This window comes from Mus caroli, unplaced genomic scaffold (assembly GCF_978045245.1).
Source record: "Mus caroli unplaced genomic scaffold, Mus_caroli_1 scaffold_4, whole genome shotgun sequence".
Lineage (NCBI taxonomy): Eukaryota > Metazoa > Chordata > Mammalia > Rodentia > Muridae > Mus > Mus caroli.
In genome coordinates, this window is record NW_028227259.1 from 144,678,934 (window position 1) to 144,698,668 (window position 19,735).

The 19,735-nt window shown below is 49.2% G+C and overlaps 1 protein-coding gene across 2 annotated transcripts in view; it reads right to left on the minus strand.

Annotated features, from left to right (window-relative positions):
* The window catches only part of Mad1l1 (mitotic arrest deficient 1 like 1), a 331,728-nt gene that overhangs the window by 132,527 nt on the left and 179,466 nt on the right, over positions 1-19,735 (minus strand). For both annotated transcript variants that reach the window (XM_021162520.2, XM_021162521.2), the window contains exon 12: positions 3,155-3,295. In XM_021162520.2, the coding sequence (XP_021018179.1) occupies positions 3,155-3,295 (141 nt within the window). The remainder of the gene's footprint in view (positions 1-3,154; positions 3,296-19,735) is intronic.

Here is a 19,735-nt window from a genome sequence, read left to right on the forward strand (position 1 = left end):
AGGTCCTTCCAAACTCTCTCCACAACAGACCACTCAGCTGTGGGACTCTCATACCTGCCTGCTCCTTGTCTCTGATCAATATGTGCCCAGGTCCCCATTATTCCCTCCTCCAGGCCATCCTTTTCTGCATCTGACCTAGCCCCCACCAGGCCAGTGGTGAGGCCCAGAAAGCAGTGAGCCTGTCTGCTGCCACCTGGTGGAGGCAGAAGGTGTACCGTTCCCCACTCCAGTGGATTAGGACCCCCTGGCTGGCTTCCTCCTCTAGACTGCTAAATCCAGCTACTATTCCATCCTCAAAGGGCTGGGTCTGCCAGACCTTGTGCTCCTCCAGAGCCCTACAGTATGAGGAGGACTCTAGTGGAGACAGGGAATTCTGTGACTGACTGGGCACAACTGTCTCTCGGTGACTCCTGTGAAAATGTGGCAAGTGTCTGAACACATGGCCACTCTACACAGCAAAGGTTGCATACCCAGCATAAATAGCAGAGCCACAGGCTGAGGAGAAAAGCCACTAGGGCTCTGCTCATAGGAGCCTAACTCACCACAGCCATGACACCAGCACACCTAGGCCCAGAGGAGGAAGGTTGCTGAGGGCCAGCCTGCTTCAAGAGGTCAGAGTGCCCATGCATAGGAGGATCAACTGTAACAGGAATCTCCAAGGTGTGTATGTTGGGGAGGGGGCTCCTCACCCTCCCCCATCTGGACTAGCCTGACGAACACTCACAGTGACGATGACTATGAAATAGCAGGAGCACCTTGCTCCACCCAGCTGAGCCTCCAACTGGCTTTCCCATAACTCTGGGACACAAAACAGGAGGAAGAACCTGCCAACCTTATATCCTGCAGGAAAAGGTAGGGTGCTTGACATATATATATATATACCCATGAACAGGGTGACAGCGAGATGCTGACAGGGAGCATACATCTGCTGGAGCTGAATCCTGACCACACTGGTCACTTGACACCAAACACTGGCTGTGCCCAGACTATCATCTTCCTAAGGACCTATGTGGAATGCATATGGCAGCACAGATGAGACCTCAGTGAGAAAATACCAGGGAGCTGCAAGGTGTCAGAGAGCAGACCCACCAATCTCTCCTCGTTAGCGTTTTTCATGGAGCTAAATGTGCTGTAATAAAACAGCTATTAACACACTTACATTGATGATGGCACAGCTCACTAGAACCCGAGTTAACCTTTCAGATGAGGCTGGAGAGCTGGGTTGTGGCAGCTCACAGCAGCCCCAGTGAATTGCACTCCTGGCTGCTGGCCACCTGTGAGACATTGGAACAAGTGCACAGCCAGAGAGGGGAGTGGGGAGATCAGCGCAGGACCCAAGCGGGTCTCCACGACTCGTGTGACTTGCTTTATTCTGCCAAGAGTGTCAGTGAGGGATCCTCCTCCGTGCAGGGACAACATAGGCCCAATGTGCCTGGTGAGAATTTCATGGGCAGAAAGAACATGCAGCCAGCCTGGATTGTGGCCTCCTCATATGGCACAGCCTTGCCACAAGCCATCGCCAGAGCTGAAGCTCAGCAGCTCCCACTCTAGTCTTGCCCCAGTGAGACCTATAGCTGTCCTGAGCTGTGGATCCAAAGGTGCTCCCTGACTTTCCCAGATAGGTTACAACAGTGTCACGCATTTCTGATTGCTCCCTCATGGGATACCACACCTAAAATGCTACTGCACTTTGTAGTTATCATGGGTTTGATTTATGTATTTACTTGTTTCTTTGTTTGTTTTTTTCAATAACTAGGAATTTAATACAAGAACTCATGAAAGTTAGTAAGTGCTCTACCACTGAGCCACACTTCCAACCCCTCACTGGGGGACTCTAGGCAGGTGATCTACCACTGAGCCACACCCCTGCCCCTAGTTAAGCTATATCCTCCACCTTCTTTTTACTTAGGACAGACATTCCGTTGCTCAGACTATCCTTAAACTCACTCTATAGCCCAGGCTGGTACTGAACTTTGCATCCTCATGCCTCAGCCTCCCACTTGCCTGGTGGACTGCAGGCCTGTGACACCAGGCTAGCTCACAGCGTCTACTAAACATCCCCCTCACCAAAGGCTCTGGTGCAAGCCTAGGAAAGGGCCCTGCTCAGTGTGGACTCCAGTGCTCTCTGGAAAGAACATATAGACACTTCTCCAAGTGGACAACCAAGAGCACTAGCTGGGTGAGGGTCGAGTTGTCTGCACAGAATGACTGGCCCTAGCAGCACCTCTCTGGGAGTCTGCGTCACACCAAGGTCAAGGACAAGCCAAATAGATGTGACAATCAAAACCAAAAGAGCTGATGGGACAGAGTGTGACAAAGGCCTTGCCTAGGATGCTCTGCAGGTTGGCCATGCTACAGGGCAGTCCTTTGTTTGTGCATAGGTGCCTGGTGGCTTAGGTTCAGTCCTGGGTCTTCTGGGTTTCAGTTTTCTTGTCACTGAAATGGGGACAATGACAGTCCTGCTTCTAAGGTCACAGCCAGAGTCAAGCTGAGAGATACAACTGGAAACTGGGTAAAGGGCAGGCGCAGGTGGCATCTGGGGATGTGGCTGTGTGGTTCTCCCGACAGGCAGGCTCTCACCTCATCTTGTACGGTCACGCAGCCTCTCCAGAGAATTAAGCAAACCTCTACCTCTGCTGGAGGGAGAGCAGCATTTAGCTTGCAGGAGCTCTGCCCTGGCACAAGCCAGCGAGAAGGAGAGAGCAAGTGCAGTCCACACTGAGAGTTACTCTCTTCTTTAAAATGGAACATTTTCTCTACCTCCACTCCACAAAGCTACATGAGACTTCACAGGGGGCTCACAATACTGCAGGTGACAGACAGAACAAGAAGCCACAAACTGCTTGGAAAACACTGTGCCATCCTCTAGACAGGAACACCACAAGAACCTGCAGCAAGAGGAAGCAGGCTACCGTAGGGACCACATGGCTACACAGCACAGACTGTCTTCAAGGCACCTGGCAACAACCTGGCAGAGGCCTTGCCTTACCTTGAAGTGCCTTGACACCCACCTCTGCTGGCTGGGGTTGCCTGGAACCCCCTAACCACCAAGTGCTATATAAGAAGTAAAGTAGAGCACATACCAAAATAACCCCCTCGGCTGCCCTCCTCCCACACACACCATAGCCTCCACTTGCCCATGGCACACACCTACCTCCATCTCCGAGCTGTGGGCATGTACCTTCTGAACCATGTCCTCAGCCTCCCACAGGCGCTGTGTCAGCTGGGTTGAGTACTCAGTTTGGGTCAGCTCACTGTCGTAGGATCCCAGGATGGCACGCATGCCGTCTCTCTCCTATAGACACAGATGGTCAGGTCAGGGTGGGGACAGTGTGTGAGGTGGCTTGGAAGCATCAGAGATGTGAGCTTCAGAGTCCCTGCACATGCTCAAAAAGCTCAGGACTCTGACCTGCTTCCATCTGCCAGAGGTGCACACCTCCAGAGAGCCTGCACCAGAGGTCTAGGCCTACAGAGCTCTAGACTCAGTTTAACTAAGTCAGTGAGCCCTGCCAACAGTACTCACTTCAACCATGCCAGGGAAGATACCAACTTGGTATGAGTTCTGACAAGTGCCACCCAGAGCAAGAATACAAGGCTGGGGGCTAAGGCCCAACCCTTCCTGAGCAGACTCAGAATCCTTGACCCTGTCCTAATGCCTGGACACTGAGGCTCCAGAAACAGCTGTGGCTTCAGCGAGTGCCTCACATCCACAGCGAGTCACATGCATAGGAGACCACCAGCCTGTCCAGCCATATTCCACACAGAGTACGAGTGACAGCTGGAGTTGTGGCTAACGCTCCTCAGCTAGTCTGTGCACACTAGAGATCCTAAGGTTGACAGCCTGAACCAGAAAGCTAGCAGTGGAGAGATGCTGCAGAGACTGGGACCAAGTTCTCTAAGATGTTAGAGAGGGGTCACAGGAGCTGAAGAGGAACTACTTCCACCCTGCCAGCAAGAAGCCAGCAAGAAGCCCTGACATGCAATCTGCCCTATGTGGGGAGCCAAGATGCTGTGAGGGCCACATATAGGGTACAGCATTGTTAGGGAGACTATCTTCCCCAGGGGTGCTCATTGCATTCTCTTTGCCCATGTTTCTTAAGTATGTCAAAAACAAAACAAAAAGTCTACAGGGCCACTAAGCTCCTTTAGACATAGATATTACTCGTAGGTAAAGGAGACCCAGCCCCAAAATCCCAGGCACAGGCTGGCGATTCCCCTCAACCTGATGTCACCTTCTGAGAGTTGCATGGAGTGCACAAGTGAGGGTGGCAAATCCTCCTTGGAAGTCCAGGCATGTCAGGAACCAGCCTCACTGTGAGCATCACCTTGGGGAAAGTGAACGGCTCTTCATCCCGCAGGTCTGGGCAAGCCCAGCTCTGGCCTCTAACTGGATCCTGAAGTACGTGTGCTGATGAGCTGGGTACCTTCTGCTTAAGCTTTGCCCATTCATGTAGCCAGCAGTGAAGATGCTGGGGACAGCACAGCTCAGGAAGAAAGGGACAGTTCCAACTCCAGCTCTGCTCTGAAGCCAGCTATCTAGTCACCCCAGGTCTCAAAGCCTCCCTCAGCAAGAAAGTGGTCACAAGGGCAGCTGTGTGGATCAATATTGCTGTGGACAAAGTGTCCAGTGAGCTATCATGCTGACAACCATTACTCATGAAAACATTAGGATTTTATTACCATTGGCAAATGCTGTCCCGGCACAATGGCCAGGATGTGTCTCCTATGTGCTCCAGCACATCCCTTCCAAATCACAGACTCAGGAAAAGATCAGGGTGGCCAGCACAACACACTCCCTCCCATGTGACCTGCATGGTCTGTCCACACTGGGAGAGGCTCAAGGGGGAAAAGAATGACTTCCATGGACTGGCTCTTTAGACTACATAGGCACCAGGAGCAACACCCATTGCCACCAAGGACTTTCCCATGAGGCTAAGGCCCTGACTCAAGACTTAGCCACCCTCAGCACCAATACTGTCTATTCTTGTTTTTGTTTTTTCGAGACAGGGTTTCTCTTTGTAGCCCTGGCCGTCCTGGCACTCACTTTGTAGACCAGGCTGGCCTCGAACTCAGAAATCCGCCTGCCTCTGCCTCCCAAGTGCTGGGATTAAAGGCGTACGCCACCACCGCCCGGCAATACTGCTTATTCTTAAATCCCTCTATTTAAGCAGGTTGGGATGCTGGGGTGCAGAGAACACCCTACCACCTATCCCCCTTAGCCTGTGGGCCTCCAAAGCCTCATTGGAGATCTCTTCCCTCCTAAGCTGGGGACACAGTTATCACCCTGGCATAGAATTCATAATTAGTGAGTGCCAAAAAATTCAATAAGTGAGAAATTAAAGTACCAAATCCAGCTGGAACTGGTCACCGGTCTGGGGGCGATCTGTTTCCACGGGAAGGTTTATGAAGTGCCATAACTTTATTGAAATCCTATATCATCCCATTGACTTTTATCGTCTCGAGCTGGTTACCCAAGTTATCATTAGCAGAGTGTCGATGCCACGAGAGGCCGGGCGGGGGATTTCCTTTCATCAACAAACTGTAATTGTCTTTTTTATTGATCGGTAAATCTCCCCGCTGCTGCCTTTCTCTGGGCTTCTCTGTGTCTCTAGGCTGGCACAGAAGAAAAATAGAACTGGAGAAGTTTGCTGTTTGTATCTTTTCAAGGAATGGCCATCACAGCAAGGGTGCAGTGTGGTGCAACTGGGTAACGGCTCTTTAATGAGCAGTGCCACTCATGCCTCAGCTCCACTTGAGCAGGCACAGGCGATTCTGCAGCACCAACAGGCGCCTAGGTGGCACCCACAGAGCCCTAAAGACCTGCTTGCCAAGTACCAAACAAAATGGTATTTTCCACTGAATGCTTCTCCTCGGGTACGGAACAATCCTGTTTGAAAGCAATCAAATTTGCTCACCGCGTAATTAATGGCGAGGAGAGAGTGCTGCAGACAGTCGCACCAGAAAGCCATCAACTGAAGATGGAGACCTTGAAACCACCTGAGACAATTAGAGGATGGTCTGCTGCCTGGGCAGAGAGGCCAGTGGCCATCAGACATTGGTGGTGGTGACATCAGAGTAAAATACCTGTTGGTATGATGTAATGTAGACAGGCTGGAGCAATGGCTCGGTGGGTAAGTGTTTGCTGTGCAAGGATAAGGACCTAAGTTATCTATGTGGGCCCAGCACTCATGTAAAAAGCCAAGTGTGATGGAACTTGCTTGTTATATTAACACTGGTGAGGTGGCAACCTCAGGACTGGCCAGACTAGACACATCAATGAGCTACAGGTCTCAGTGACAGGCTATATCTAAAAAGAAAGCAAGGTGAGGGCTGCCAAGATAGCTCAATGGTAACATTTGCTGCTAAATCTGAGGATCTCAATTTTATTCCTGGGACCCGCAGGAGGGATCAAGCTGTCACCTGACCTACATGGGCCCCTACACAAACATATACACACAGGCACCAACCTGTGTATTTATACAGGCGGGAGGTGGGGGAGGGAGGGAGGGAGGGAAAAGAGAGAAGGGAGGGAGAATAACTACAGCTATGTTGCATGAACATTTTCAATTCACTCCTAGCTAGAGAAAGCAACAACAAACCCAAAGAAAGGACTCCATCCATGTCCAGAGTGATGGGTTTGGTTTACAGGAGCTAAATAGTAAGTTTAGTGGGTTCTTTTAAAGAAGCATAGGTAACCTGAGGGCAGGAGGGGAGGCAGCTGCATCACCAAAAAAAAACCCTCACCCAAGCATACAGATGACCCCACAGAGCTGCATCCTTAGAACTCTCTGCCCAGCTTGCAGGCAGCTCCACCAATGAGTCTCCTCTCTCCAGAAAACGCTTCCTGCTTACATAACACCAGAAAGGGGTTCTTGAGCCATGTCTCTTCTGAGTTTCATTAGTCACAACCCAAGACTCAACCCCACGTCCTACCTGAGCCTCCTCCCCTTCCTCCACAGGTCAATGTTTTAATCTTGGGGCGGTGGGGAGAGAAAGTGCTGCACAAAAAACTAGTAAAAAAAAAATTCAGAGGCGAGGGGTTCATAGTAGTTTTCTGTAAGAGAAACTGAGGCACAAAAGTGTAGAATAAATTGTCTCAGGACCCAGGAACTCCAAATCACTGCCTCTGGAACCTAAGTCTTCTGACAATGTCTTTTCCCCATGACAACATTCAGGATGAACTCAGACAGTCAGAGTGGAGTGGGGGTGGGGAAATAGATGACCATCACAGAACAAGCAACAGCCAACATAGATATCCCTACTCCTGGGCAGAAATTGCATGCTCCAAGAGAGTCCTATGTAACTATCATTGTATCTGTGGAAGTTCTGTCATTCATCTTTGATCCACCAGTGTGCTCACTAACCCGTATTTGCATAGAGAAAGCCCCACTTAAACCCATGGAGGTCATAACAGTACAGCCCAGCGGGCCTTGGGGCAGAGAATGCAAGAACAGACCAGTGGACAGAGCACTAAAAAGACAGTGGGCGGTCACAGGTAACCAGAGTATGCAAGCTGCACCTGTTTCTATCCCAGCCAGAGGGCAGTGTGGATAGTTCCCAGAGGGCCTTGCCAGAGAGCTAACTTAGTTTCTTTCTGTTGCTGTGATGGAACACCACATACAAAAGCAACAATGGAAGAATAGATTTGTTTTGGCTTAAGGTTCCAGAGGGGCATAATAGGGGGTGAGGGTGGGGGTCAGTCACAGCAGCAGAAAATTGAACAATTACATCTTCAACTGCAAACACCAAAAAGAGCACAAACTGTAAATGGGCAAAGCTCTACACTCTCAAAGTCTGTACCCTGTGATATATCCTCAGAAAGGCTTCACCTCCCAAAGGTTCTACAACATCTACAAACAGTGCCACCAAACAGGACCAAATGTTCAAATGCATGAGCCTACAGAGCCCATTTCTCATTGTCCAGAAATAACTCTTGACCAGCTCTGGCACACTGTGGGAAGGAGGTGTCAATGTGGGGTAGAGGACCAGCCTGCAGTCTGTCTCAGGTCAAAAACACCACAAGGCCTACACTGGCAGGACATCGGTTTGCTCTGTAACCTGAAGAATATAATCAGCCTCTCTGAGCCTCAAGAGACTATACTGTACTGTGTTGAGGCAAAGTGGCTGGATGATCTTGGAAATTCAAATACAGCCCTCTGCAGGAGGTTCTGGCCTCAGGCCACACCCTCCAAGTGGCAGTCATTCTGGCTGTATAGGTGTGGGCATCACTGCCATCCTCTATTCTCTCACAGCTGCTTTCTCCGTGTCAAACACCCCTGCTTGGATGGATATAAGTGACCTGAGAAGCAGGTGTGTGTGCTGCCCCAAAGCCCACTCAGGCTATTGAAAAGGCTGCTGACGGAGGGCTCAAGGCAACCCTTGTCACTCCCCTCCCTCACTAAAGGGAACTGGGTTGGAGGCATTTTATGTTGGCACAGGGGTCTCTCCCTAGACCCAGAGACCCCCACCCCACAGAAGCAACTGAGAGTAGAGCCTACAGGTGGTGCAGGCATGTCTCTCCCCACACCCCTTAGCTTCCTCCCCTCCCCTCCCTTCCCTTCTCCTCTCCTCTCCTCATCCCCTTCCAGTCTCCCCTGCCAATGCTGACTCACTGGGCCGCCCACTCATCACAGTTCTGCCTCTGAGGGCCTCTATGCATGGCTGCTCTCGGTGGGCATCTCCTGTGGTTCTTTCGCAAGCCCCATGGCCTTTCTCCTTATCTAGGTTTCTCCACTCAACTCGTAGCCACTCCACACGGCTTTCTTAAGAAACACTAAGTCATGAGCCTACAGCCCACAAAGAGCTGGTCTCATTACATCCCAGCACCGGGAGCTGCTGGAGTCCACCCAGCTCTGGGCATCCCAACCCTGCTCCCTGCCCACTCTCCCATCATATCTCTCAGAGTCATTCACTGGTCACCCTCAGATGATTGAGAGCTGGAGGCATGGGGGCGTCTACAACAAAATCAGTTCCTGGTAGATGCCTAAAACCCCTCTTTTACAGGCTCATTTCTATCAGAGGCTCTGGCTGTGCCCCACTCTGAAAGCTGAATAGATGCGAGAGTCCGTGGCCCCTGCCCTAGGCCCCCAAGTATTCTGGCCCCACTGCTTCCAGCTCTGGTCACGCTGCCACCTGGGCTTGTGCCCTGACACTTGCCTCCACTTAAGGAACTCTTCAAGATCCTGAGCTTCAAATCCTCTTTAGAAGAGTCAGGCTTCTCTCTGCAGCCCATTCTGAGGGAATCCTAATAGGTCAGGAGCATAGGTACCAGGAACAGGAAGAATTCTATCTCTACCTGGCACATACCCTGAACATCCACACTAGTGGAAAGAGGTTCCCGAAAGGAAGACAGGTCATGCTATCATACTGCTGGATGCACTTCTGCAGGAGGGTGACGGTGCCAGCACTGCTCTGGTGCTTTTGTGGCCCACACAAGCTTCCGTTCTGACCAACCATAGCTGTCCGTGAGCGCTTGGGGCAGCAGAGACAGGCCTGACCAGAGCCAAGAGCACAGTTCTGTCAGGGTTTTCTCTGTTATCTCTGTCTCCGTTTCCATCTGGAACTCTCTAGAACTACAAACAAACTCAGGCATGAAGAAAGCTTGCTTGCAGGGTCAGAAGAGAGGCCTTTCCATGGTGCATCTAGTCTGACACTGGTCATCAACTCAAGAGTACCTCCACCCATCTCTGTGAGGGCTGGCTGCTCAATCCAATCAAAGAATTGGCCTCTCAAATTCCAGGGGCCTCACTGTCCACAGATCCCAGACCAACAACACAAGGGAACTGTGAGCTACTACATGAGGTAATCAGCCAATAATATCCATGGCTGGTGCCATTGGTAGGGAATGAACATGGGCCCAAGAGAAACCTCCCTGGGGACCGTCTGCAAAGCCAAAACTCCCGAGGTCTGGAATACAGCAGGGCTCCAGCAGGGGAAGAACAGAGATTGCAGTGCCTGAGCAGCAAAGCGATCAGATGAGGGGCCCTGTGTACAACAGCCCTATCCACAGGGATCAAACTTCCAACAAGAGCTACCATCACACAGAGGATGACTACCATATGTGTGCCTGCCTTGATGCTGGGTAGACAGGAAAAGCCACAAAAGTTGAATGCTGAGAGCCTATGACCACAAGCCTACATGCAAAACCCCAGAGCTAGAGATAACTAGTCTGAAATCACATACCATGAAAAGTCCAGACGGACACACCAGCAGAAGGCATGGGTCCTGTAGGGAGGGAAGAATCAATGGACTCATTAAACACCCATCCCTCCTGCCAAGGAGAATCAAAGGCTGACAAGGAGGGTACAGAAACAACCATCCTTCCCCACACTCGGTTCATCACTGTGCAATCTAGTGAGTTATACAGTAGAGCCACTGAGAACCTTAAATCAGGATTTAGGGGGAATGGCACTAAGATAGCAGGGTTGCTTTGGGGTATGTGATGGTTAATCTTGGTTGGCAGCATGGCTTGATCTCAAATGGACTGAAGGACAAAGTGCTGACAGACCTGTGGGGGACGTTCTTGAGGTGACTTGAAGTGGAAACACCTGCCCTCCCAGTAGTAGCCCAGATAAAAGGAGGTCCCAGAAGAGAGCTCGGCTCTCTGCCAGCTTGCCTTTGTGACTCACTGGCAGGTTCATCTACCCTGTGGCTGCTGCACTACTTCACTGGTATCAGAACCCAGCTTCCTCTGGCTTCCAACATGGACTAAAGAGTAGTGACTCTCCAGGAATCCCCTAGGCTTCCAGGGCCAGGCAGAGGCTGATGAGACACTCAGCTCTGTGGGCTGCTGCACAGTTACTAGGCCCTCAGCTCTTCAGTTAAGGCAGCCACTATACTTCCCAGACCATGTGTAAACCAGTCTAATAAATCCTTAGTGGGAGTGGGGTCAAGATATATTTAACTGCACAACAGAAACTATGCAGGGAGAAAGTGGAGGGCCTGAGGGGAAACTCCAATAAATTCAAAACAATGGGAGGAAACTGTCGCCACGATATCTTTAAGTGGTACATATAAAGTACTAAATTAGAACACAGAAATTCAAATGGGAAGAATAAGCAGTGAAGACAAACTAAACACGCTGATTAAAAGACGAAGCTCATACTGTGTAAGAAAAACAAGTGTCCACTGCAGAGTATTTCCAGAAAATAAATGATGCATGGTGCAGGCGGCCAGGGAGAGTGGCAGCCCACCAAAATTGAATAAGACAAAACTGAAGGCCAAGGCCTCACCAGAGCTGGATGCTACTCTACTGACCCCTGGCCCCCAGAGACTGGGGAGGAGGGACACTAGACAAAGAGGCTTACTGTGCAGCCATCAAAGGCTCAATTCAGCAAAACCATGTGAGCTGCTGAGGAGGAAGGGGCAGTGCCAGCCTGGAAATGTAAAGCCACCACTGACACAGTGGAGATGTCAGTGTGGCCATCAGGGACAAGTGAATTGACAGCCAAGGATTAAACATGAAAAGTGAAGACCAACATGACAAAATCTGACTTGAGGTGTGGTTGGTATGGTACTTTCCACACAAACATGAGGAGCTGAAATATTCCCTAGATCTGAATTCTGGGGCTTGCGTGGGGCTACCTTGTGGGGCACTGCCTCAAAACAACAGAGGCTGGTAAGCTGCTATCAAACCTCAAGGGAGTGACTAAAAGAAAATTAACTTGTTTTTAAAACTTTAACAGTTAAGAAATTTAGCAAGTGCTATGACATAGAAGACAGACACAAATTCCAAATGAAGAATCATTGAGTACTTCAGAAAACAAAACAAAACAAACAAAAAAAAAGGTTATCCTGAGAAGCAATTCTGCAGATTGTGAACAACATCTAATATATTTGTGAAGTTTAAAAAAAAAAAAAAAAAAAAACACAACATTTTCAGCAAGCAGAGACTAACTAAGACCTCTTAGAGAAACATGATGATATAAAGATAAAAACAACAGAGCCAGCATGGTGCCTCTGCAGGCTGCCCTGCAAGCCTTTCAGCCCAGAATGCAATCCCCTAGAACTCAGGTAAAAACATAGGAGGGGAGGACTAATGTTTGTAATCCCCATATTCACAGTGATAGGAAATGGGGGGCAGGAATGGGGGAAATCACCCAGGAGCCTGAGAACCAGCCATCACTGCAGAAACCACACCAGAGACCCTGTGTCACCAAGTTGCAAGGAGAGAACTGACTTGTGAAAATGGTCGTCCACTGACCACCATGAGTCCATGAACACACACGAACTAAGCAGACGGACGCAAGATCGGCATCTTCCTGTCAGGAAGCACGCAAGTGTGAAGAGGATTTGAGCACAGGACTTTAAACAGCCCACCTATCAGGTGCCTGGTAAAACTATCTGTCAAGGGAAAAGACAGAGTGACCTGGATCATTGTGCCAGCATCAGACCTGCCCGACAGGAGTCCCAAGAGCTTCACCACCACAAAGGAAGGGTGGTCGTTTATGGAACAAGGACAAGAAGGAAAAGTGAGGGCAAGGTAAAAAATAGCACTCTCCTTTGCTCCACTCATCACAGAGATGATCAAAAACAGTCAAAAGCACAGACTCCCTGCTCATTTTGAGGACCAGAATGCAATTCCAAGAACCTAGGTTGAACAACTGCAAATCCAGGAAGTCTGGTGCCCCTTTCTGGCTTCCTCAGGCACCCACAGCACCCACACATGCTCGCTCTCTCTCTCTCTCTCTCTCTCTCTCTCTCTCTCTCTCTCTCTCTCTCTCTCTCTCTCTCTCTCTCTCTCTCCTAAATACGATAAAAGTAAACCTTTAAAGTCAGCACATTAGTTGACTGCAGTGCCCCTGGGTGGTAAGTAAGGATGGTTCAGAGAGCTTGATTGAGATCATCCCTTAACCTATAAAGTGACTCAGTGTTGTCAACCCTGGACTAAATTATTCCTAAATATCTATGACCAACACTCAGACAACCACTAAAACAAAATTAATCCCACCTAGTGACACAGGCTTGTTGTTCCCATTACTCTGGAGACTAAAGCAGAAAGACTTCAAGTTCAAGGCCAGTCTGATATACAGAGTATGATCATGGCCAGCCTGGAAAACTTAGTAAGATCTTTGCTCAAAGTAAAATGTAAGAAGTGGACTGCAAGGTACAATGAGGCGTGGAGGTTGCAGGTGGCTCCAAAGTACAGTGCTTGTCTAGAGTTCCTCCCACCTGCACCGATACCTAATGAGGGGCTGGGTACGGCTTAGTATAGGAGCACCTGCCTAGACTTCCCCAGTGAGGGGCTGAGATGTGTGTGGCTCAGTGGTAGAGCCCCTGCCTAGAATCCCCCAGGGAGGGGCTAGGGGTATGGCTCAGTGGTGGAACATTTGTATAGCATATGCAATATGCAAGGCCCTGGGTCCAAGCCAGTATAGGGGGTGGATGGGAACTGCCTAATTCATAAGCTGCCAGTGGGGGTGGGGGGAACCGAATGATAAGAAATATACAATTAAAACCAAACAAGGCAGATGAAGTGGAGAAGATAATGAGAAAGAAAACAAAGAGCAGTGACCAAGCACAAAACAGGAACAAACATGGGGTATTATAAACCATGTCAACGATCATTTTAACTGTGCATGATCTAAGCACACCAATTAATCTGAGCAGGCCACTTTGGAAGACTCTGTCAGAGTGCATTAAAAAAAAAAAGACCTAATTATATGCTGTCTGCAAGAAGTGGTCTTTGAGCAAAAAGACACATCTATTAAAGGTAAATGGAGGAAGCTATACTCCAGTAACTACAATCCAAAAAGAGTTGGAGGGGCCAGAGCAGCAGTTCTCAACTGTGAGTTATGATCCCTTGTGGGTCAAACAGGGATCATCTAGGACCATCAGAAAACACAGATATTTACATTATAATTCATAACAGTAGCAAAACTAAAGTTATGAAGTATGTCTTAGGGTTTCACTACTGTGAACAGACACCATGACCAAGGCATCTCTTATAAGGACAACATTTAATTGGGGCTGGCTTACAGTTTGAAAGGTTCAGTCCATTATCATCAAAATAGAAGCATGGCAACATCCAGGTAGACAGGGGGCTAGAGGAGCTGAGAGTTCCACCTCTTGTTTCGAAGGCAGCTAGAGCCTTGTTTCCAGGTAGCTAGGAACGAGGGTATTAAAGCCTACACCCACAGAAACACACCTACTCCAACAAGGCCACACCTACTCCAACAAGGCCACACCTCCTAATATTACTACTCCGTGGTCCAAGTATATACAAACCATCACAAAGTAGTAACAAAATAATTTTATGATGAGGGGGGTCACCACAACAGGAGGAATTGTATTAAAGGGTCGAAGCATTAGGAAGATTGGGAATATTGGGCTACAGAGATGGCTCAGCGGTGAATCCAAGCACCCGCAATGCTTGGAATGCATCTCACAACCCTCTGTAACTCTAGTTCCAGGAGAATCAATGCCCTCTTCTGGCATCCACAGACACCTGCAACTCACATGAAGACACCCAGACCCAACACTACATTTCTGCATGTCAATGGACTAGGGAAAAAGCACAAGAAAGGAGCCCAGCTCTACAGTATTACAGGGGTCACTGTGACTGAAAACCATGACCACGCTCCACACTAATTCACTGATACTAGAATGCAAAGACGCACACAACACAAACAGATCGAACTGCCGAGAGAGACAGATGATCTCCTGGTACATGTCAAAAATTCAACAGTTCTCTATCTGGAACAGGCAGAAAATCAGTAAGGACACCACTGACCCAAACTGTGCCATCAATCTTCTTGCCTGATGGTGATGGAGAGCGTATTCCCCAAGCTCACAGGGAACACTTGCAAAGCAGCACACTGGGGCCAGAAACAACACTGCAGGGAATGGACAAAAGAAGAATGTGGCCGCTGAATTAAACTGGGTACCAGCTGCAAAAGAGCTGAGGGTGAGCCCCCAAATGCATAGAAATTAACAAACCACTTCTAATTAATACACAGGCCAAAACAATCAAACGAACAACAACAACAAAAAACTACTCAAGAAAAACTCAACAATAGTGTGGAACAATAAGAAGGCAATGCAACTTTACTGAGAGTTGTGGAAAACAGTAAGCAATGGGCTCAGAGAGAAGCTTACGGACGGCCCTGCATGTGTGTTTTACAAAGGTCTAAAATCACCTAAGCTTCCAGCAGAGAAACTATGCAAAGGAGAACAATGTGAGCCCAAAGCAAGCAAAAGAAAAGAATACAGACAAGAACAGAAACAAGTGAAAACTCACAGAACCCAGGAAGAGCACAGCGAGGGCTGGATCACTGAACAGTCCAGGAGGCCTGTGAAAGTATAGCCAAGGACTGAGGGCAGGGAAGCTGGCTCAGTAGGCAAGTGTAAAGATCTGACTTCAAATCCCCAGAAACTAAGCAAAGCCAGACACTGCAGTAATCCTGGTGTTCCTAGAACAAGAAGGGAGGGGAGCATGAGAGGATCCCAGGGGCTCAGGGAGCAGCAGCCTGGGGTGCACAGCAGTGAAAAGGAGATGTCACCTCAAATGAAGTGGAAGGTGAGGTCTAACACTGGAGATTGTCCTCTGGCCTTTCTGTGTGTATGTGGCATATGCACATCTGCAAACACACACACACACACACACACACACACACACACACACACACAGCCACGCCCACAAGAACACTCAGAGCACTACCACAGGAAGCAGGAGCAGCTGGAGCTCACAAGGGAGAGCACAAGTTCTTGAATGGTGCCGGCTGCCGAAAACCAAAGAGGGAGGAACAACACTTGGGCTCATCCAGTGCCTGCTCTTCCTTGGTCCCAGCTATGAAGCACAGAGTGCAGTAGTGCTGTAAGCAGGCCAGTTAGACATCCCTGTGAGCCTGAAGCCAAGCCAGTGTCCAGCCAGCCCAGGCACTGGGAAAGTGTTTAGTTTCTTAACTGAAACACATAGAAACCAGCCTGGCTCTGGGTTGAGTTGTTAGCATCATGAACACATGACACCCTGACTTCTCGCTAAAGGCTTCACTGTCACAAAGGGACTGCAGTCCTGGTGCATCAGTTCCCCCAGGTCATGGGGGAACTGCATTCAGTCCCATCCTCTGCCTCTTTCCTTGCAAACCTGACTGGCCTAACCTAGGATGGTGATGACAGCCAGCCCCTTGGTGGAATCCATCCTGCTTTTGGAGTGACTCCTGACGGGAGTTCAGTGTTTCTTTTAAAGGAACACGAGTTTTCCAAATGGAAAGCAGCAGACCCACAAGGTCCCATTAGAATCTAGCGACTAGATGGCTACTATCTCCTGATTCCACAAGGGAGGTGATCACTTCACTGCAAGCCTTCAGTAGACAAAACTGGTGACCTACAGCTGCTGTAAGGAGAGCTCTATAATGTGCCCAAGTCAAAACCCTCACCACTAGATAGGAATGGCGGCATGCTCCTGTAGACCCAGCTACTCTATAGAGGCTGGGGCAGGAGGATTACTTGAGTCAGGCTTGGACAATACAATAAATGCACCACATCTTTAGGAAAAGAAAAGAATTATACAGCACAAGAATGCATGCTAACGTAAGCTATGTACTTTTAATATTAAGTAAGACCATGATAGTCAATGCCAATTATCAACTTAATTACACTAATAAAAGTCTCAAAGGGCTGGAGAGATGGCTCTGTGGTACTGCTCTTACAGGCTCAAACTTCCTGTAATCCCAGGAGATCCAATACCTCTGACCTCTGCAGACAACTGCAATCAAATGCATATAGTCACTCTCCCAGAGAGAGGGGTGGGGGTGGCCTGGGTCTTACTGAGAGGTGTTTTCAGGGAGGACTGACTGTAGCATTTTGTGGGCTGGGATCCATGCATATGTGGACACTCAGCCTTACACTCAACCTGCTACAACCACAGGCAGCTGCCACCACTATAACCGACTGAACCCAAAAGTACTCTTTCTGCTTCTTGGCACAGCCATGAGTTAACTAAATAATACATAGGTTATATAGATACTGGTTCACTAATTATAACAAACAGACTACAATAAAGCTACTAGGTACAACTGCAAAGTTCAAATGTATATAAACATCAATACAGTGCTACACAGCTGTAATCTCAACTCAGGAGGCAGAAGCAAGAAGACCAAAAGTTCAAGGTCAGCCTTGGCTACAATAAGGTCAAGGCCAGCCTGAGCCACAAGTCCTTTTCTAAAACACAGTGACTTTCTGAATCTCTAAGTATACATAACACTGGGTGAGTACGCAGTATATCTACACCTTCCTATCAGGGAGCCTATGGCTGAGGAACAAAGCAGAGCAAATGGCTCACGGTGGCCAGATACAGGGAAGAGAGGGTGCGCTAATTTTGCCTATCCTCTCATATGCAGTAAGGCAACTAGGAGTCACATAAAAGCACACAGGTGACCAGGATAAAGAGGAGAGAGAACAGAAGGGAGAGTTTATTCTGTGACAAAGGGCAGGGCACACAAAAAAAAAGCAACGTAAAATAGACCATTTAAATGCAAATGTGTTAAGATAAGGACTTAGCTCAGCAGTAGAGCCCCTGGCCAGAATCTCCCAGCAAGGGACAGGGAGCCTGACTTAGCAGTGAGGGGCTGGAATATGACTATAATAGTAGAGCACCTTGCCACAACCCCAAGTGAGGAGCTAAGGCTCAGTGGTAGAGCCCTGCCTAGAATCCCCCAGTGAGGGGCTGGGGTGTGGCTCAGTGGTAGAGCCCCTGCCTAGAATCCCCCAGGGAGGGGCTGGGGTGTGGCTCAGTGGTAGAGCTCCTGCCTAGAATCCCCCAGTGAAGGGCTGGGGGCGTGGCTTAGTGGTAGATCCCCTGCCTAGAATCCCCCAGGGAGGGGCTGGGGCGTGTCTCAGTGGTAGAGCCCCTGCCTAGAATCCCCCAGTGAGGGACTGGGGTGTGGCTCAGTGGTAGAGCCCCTGCCTAGAATCCCCCAGTGAGGGGCTGGGGTGTGGCTCAGTGGTAGAGCCCCTGCCTAGAATCCCCCAGGGAGGGGCTGGGGTGTGGCTCAGTGGTAGAGCTCCTGCCTAGAATCCCCCAGTGAAGGGCTGGGGGCGTGGCTTAGTGGTAGATCCCCTGCCTAGAATCCCCCAGGGAGGGGCTGGGGCGTGTCTCAGTGGTAGAGCCCCTGCCTAGAATCCCCCAGTGAGGGACTGGGGTGTGGCTCAGTGGTAGAGCCCCTGCCTAGAATCCCCCAGTGAAGGGCTGGGGGCGTGGCTCAGTGGTAGATCCCCTGCCTAGAATCCCCCAGGGAGGGGCTGGGGTGTGGCTCAGTGGTAGAGGTCCTGCCTAGAATCCCCCAGTGAAGGGCTGGGGGCGTGGCTCAGTGGTAGATCCCCTGCCTAGAATCCCCCAGGGAGGGGCTGGGGTGTGGCTCAGTGGTGGAATACATACCATTCATGCGGAAGACCTTGGATTCTCTCTGATTCATTCACAGAGAAGTAGATTTCTCATTATATAAAGGACAACTAAATTAAATATTTCAAGTGTACAAAAAACATTGCGTGGTGGCGCACGCCTTTAATCCCAGCACTTGGGAGGCAGAGGCAGGCGGATTTCTGAGTTCGAGGCCAGCCTGGTCTACAAAGTGAGTTCCAGGACAGCCAGGGCTACACAGAGAAACCCTGTCTCGAAAAACCAAAAAAAAAAAAAAAACATTGTCTGGCTGAAGAAAGCCACTAAAGCTATATTCCCCTTGTAAGAGAACTGTCTATAACCAAATGATGAGGTTTCCAATGATAGTGGAAAGAGCAAAGGTGCAGATTTAAAAATGGAAGCTGATCACCACTAGAAAATTAATCACTAGAAGAACCCACAGGTGAAGATAAGTTCATAGGAAGAAAAGGGGGCAGGCTGAACCTTTCAGTCAGCACAGAGCACCTAAAAAACAGCATCTGCAGACCCAGGATGCCAACTGACATGGCTAATGGGAGAGTCGGGCAGTCCACAAAGAACCAGACCAAAGGAAGCGTCTCTGAGATACAGAGGAGTTGAACAGAGCAGCCTGCCACTGACACAGCATTCTCAAGCAATGGCACCCAGCACTGACCTATTGGTCAGCTCCATGTACACAGAAGCTTCACAAACACACACTACCATGAGGTCTCACGAGAGTCCAGGAAGCAGGTGTTCGTAACATTTATTTTAGACAGTCACACTGGGCCTAGGCAGGCCTTAGACTCACAGTAATCCTCTTGCTTCCATTTTCAGAGGGCTGGGACAATAAGTGTGTGCCACCATTCCTAGCCATGTATCTTGTTAAATTTTTACTGATAACATTCAAAGCATAATTTGATAGCAAGAAAATTATAGTAGAATTCAACAATTCAGGAGCTTAAAACCCAGCAAGTAGTTTTAAATTAAGAATTTTATTTACAACTCATTGGTTAAATTAAAGGGAAAAAATCACAATGGAAAAAGATAAACTTTCAAACTCTTTCAGGGTTTGAGTTGCAAGTGTCACCAAAGGTCCATGTATAGAAGGAAGGCTTGGTGGCCAGTCTGTGGTGCTACTTGGAGCTAGCTGGCCTTTTAGGAGGTAGGGCCAATGAAAAGAAGTGAGGTCCCTGGGGGTATGACATGAAGGACACTGTTGAATGCCAGGCTCTTCCTTTTCAACTCTTGGCTTCAGGGCCTGAAGGTGAATGGCTTGGATTCACCACCTGCTTGCTCAAGATGTCTGGACTGGCCAGACTCTAAAGCCATAATCTGTTACAGCATAGAACTACCAAACAAGCATTTTCCTCTTCATAA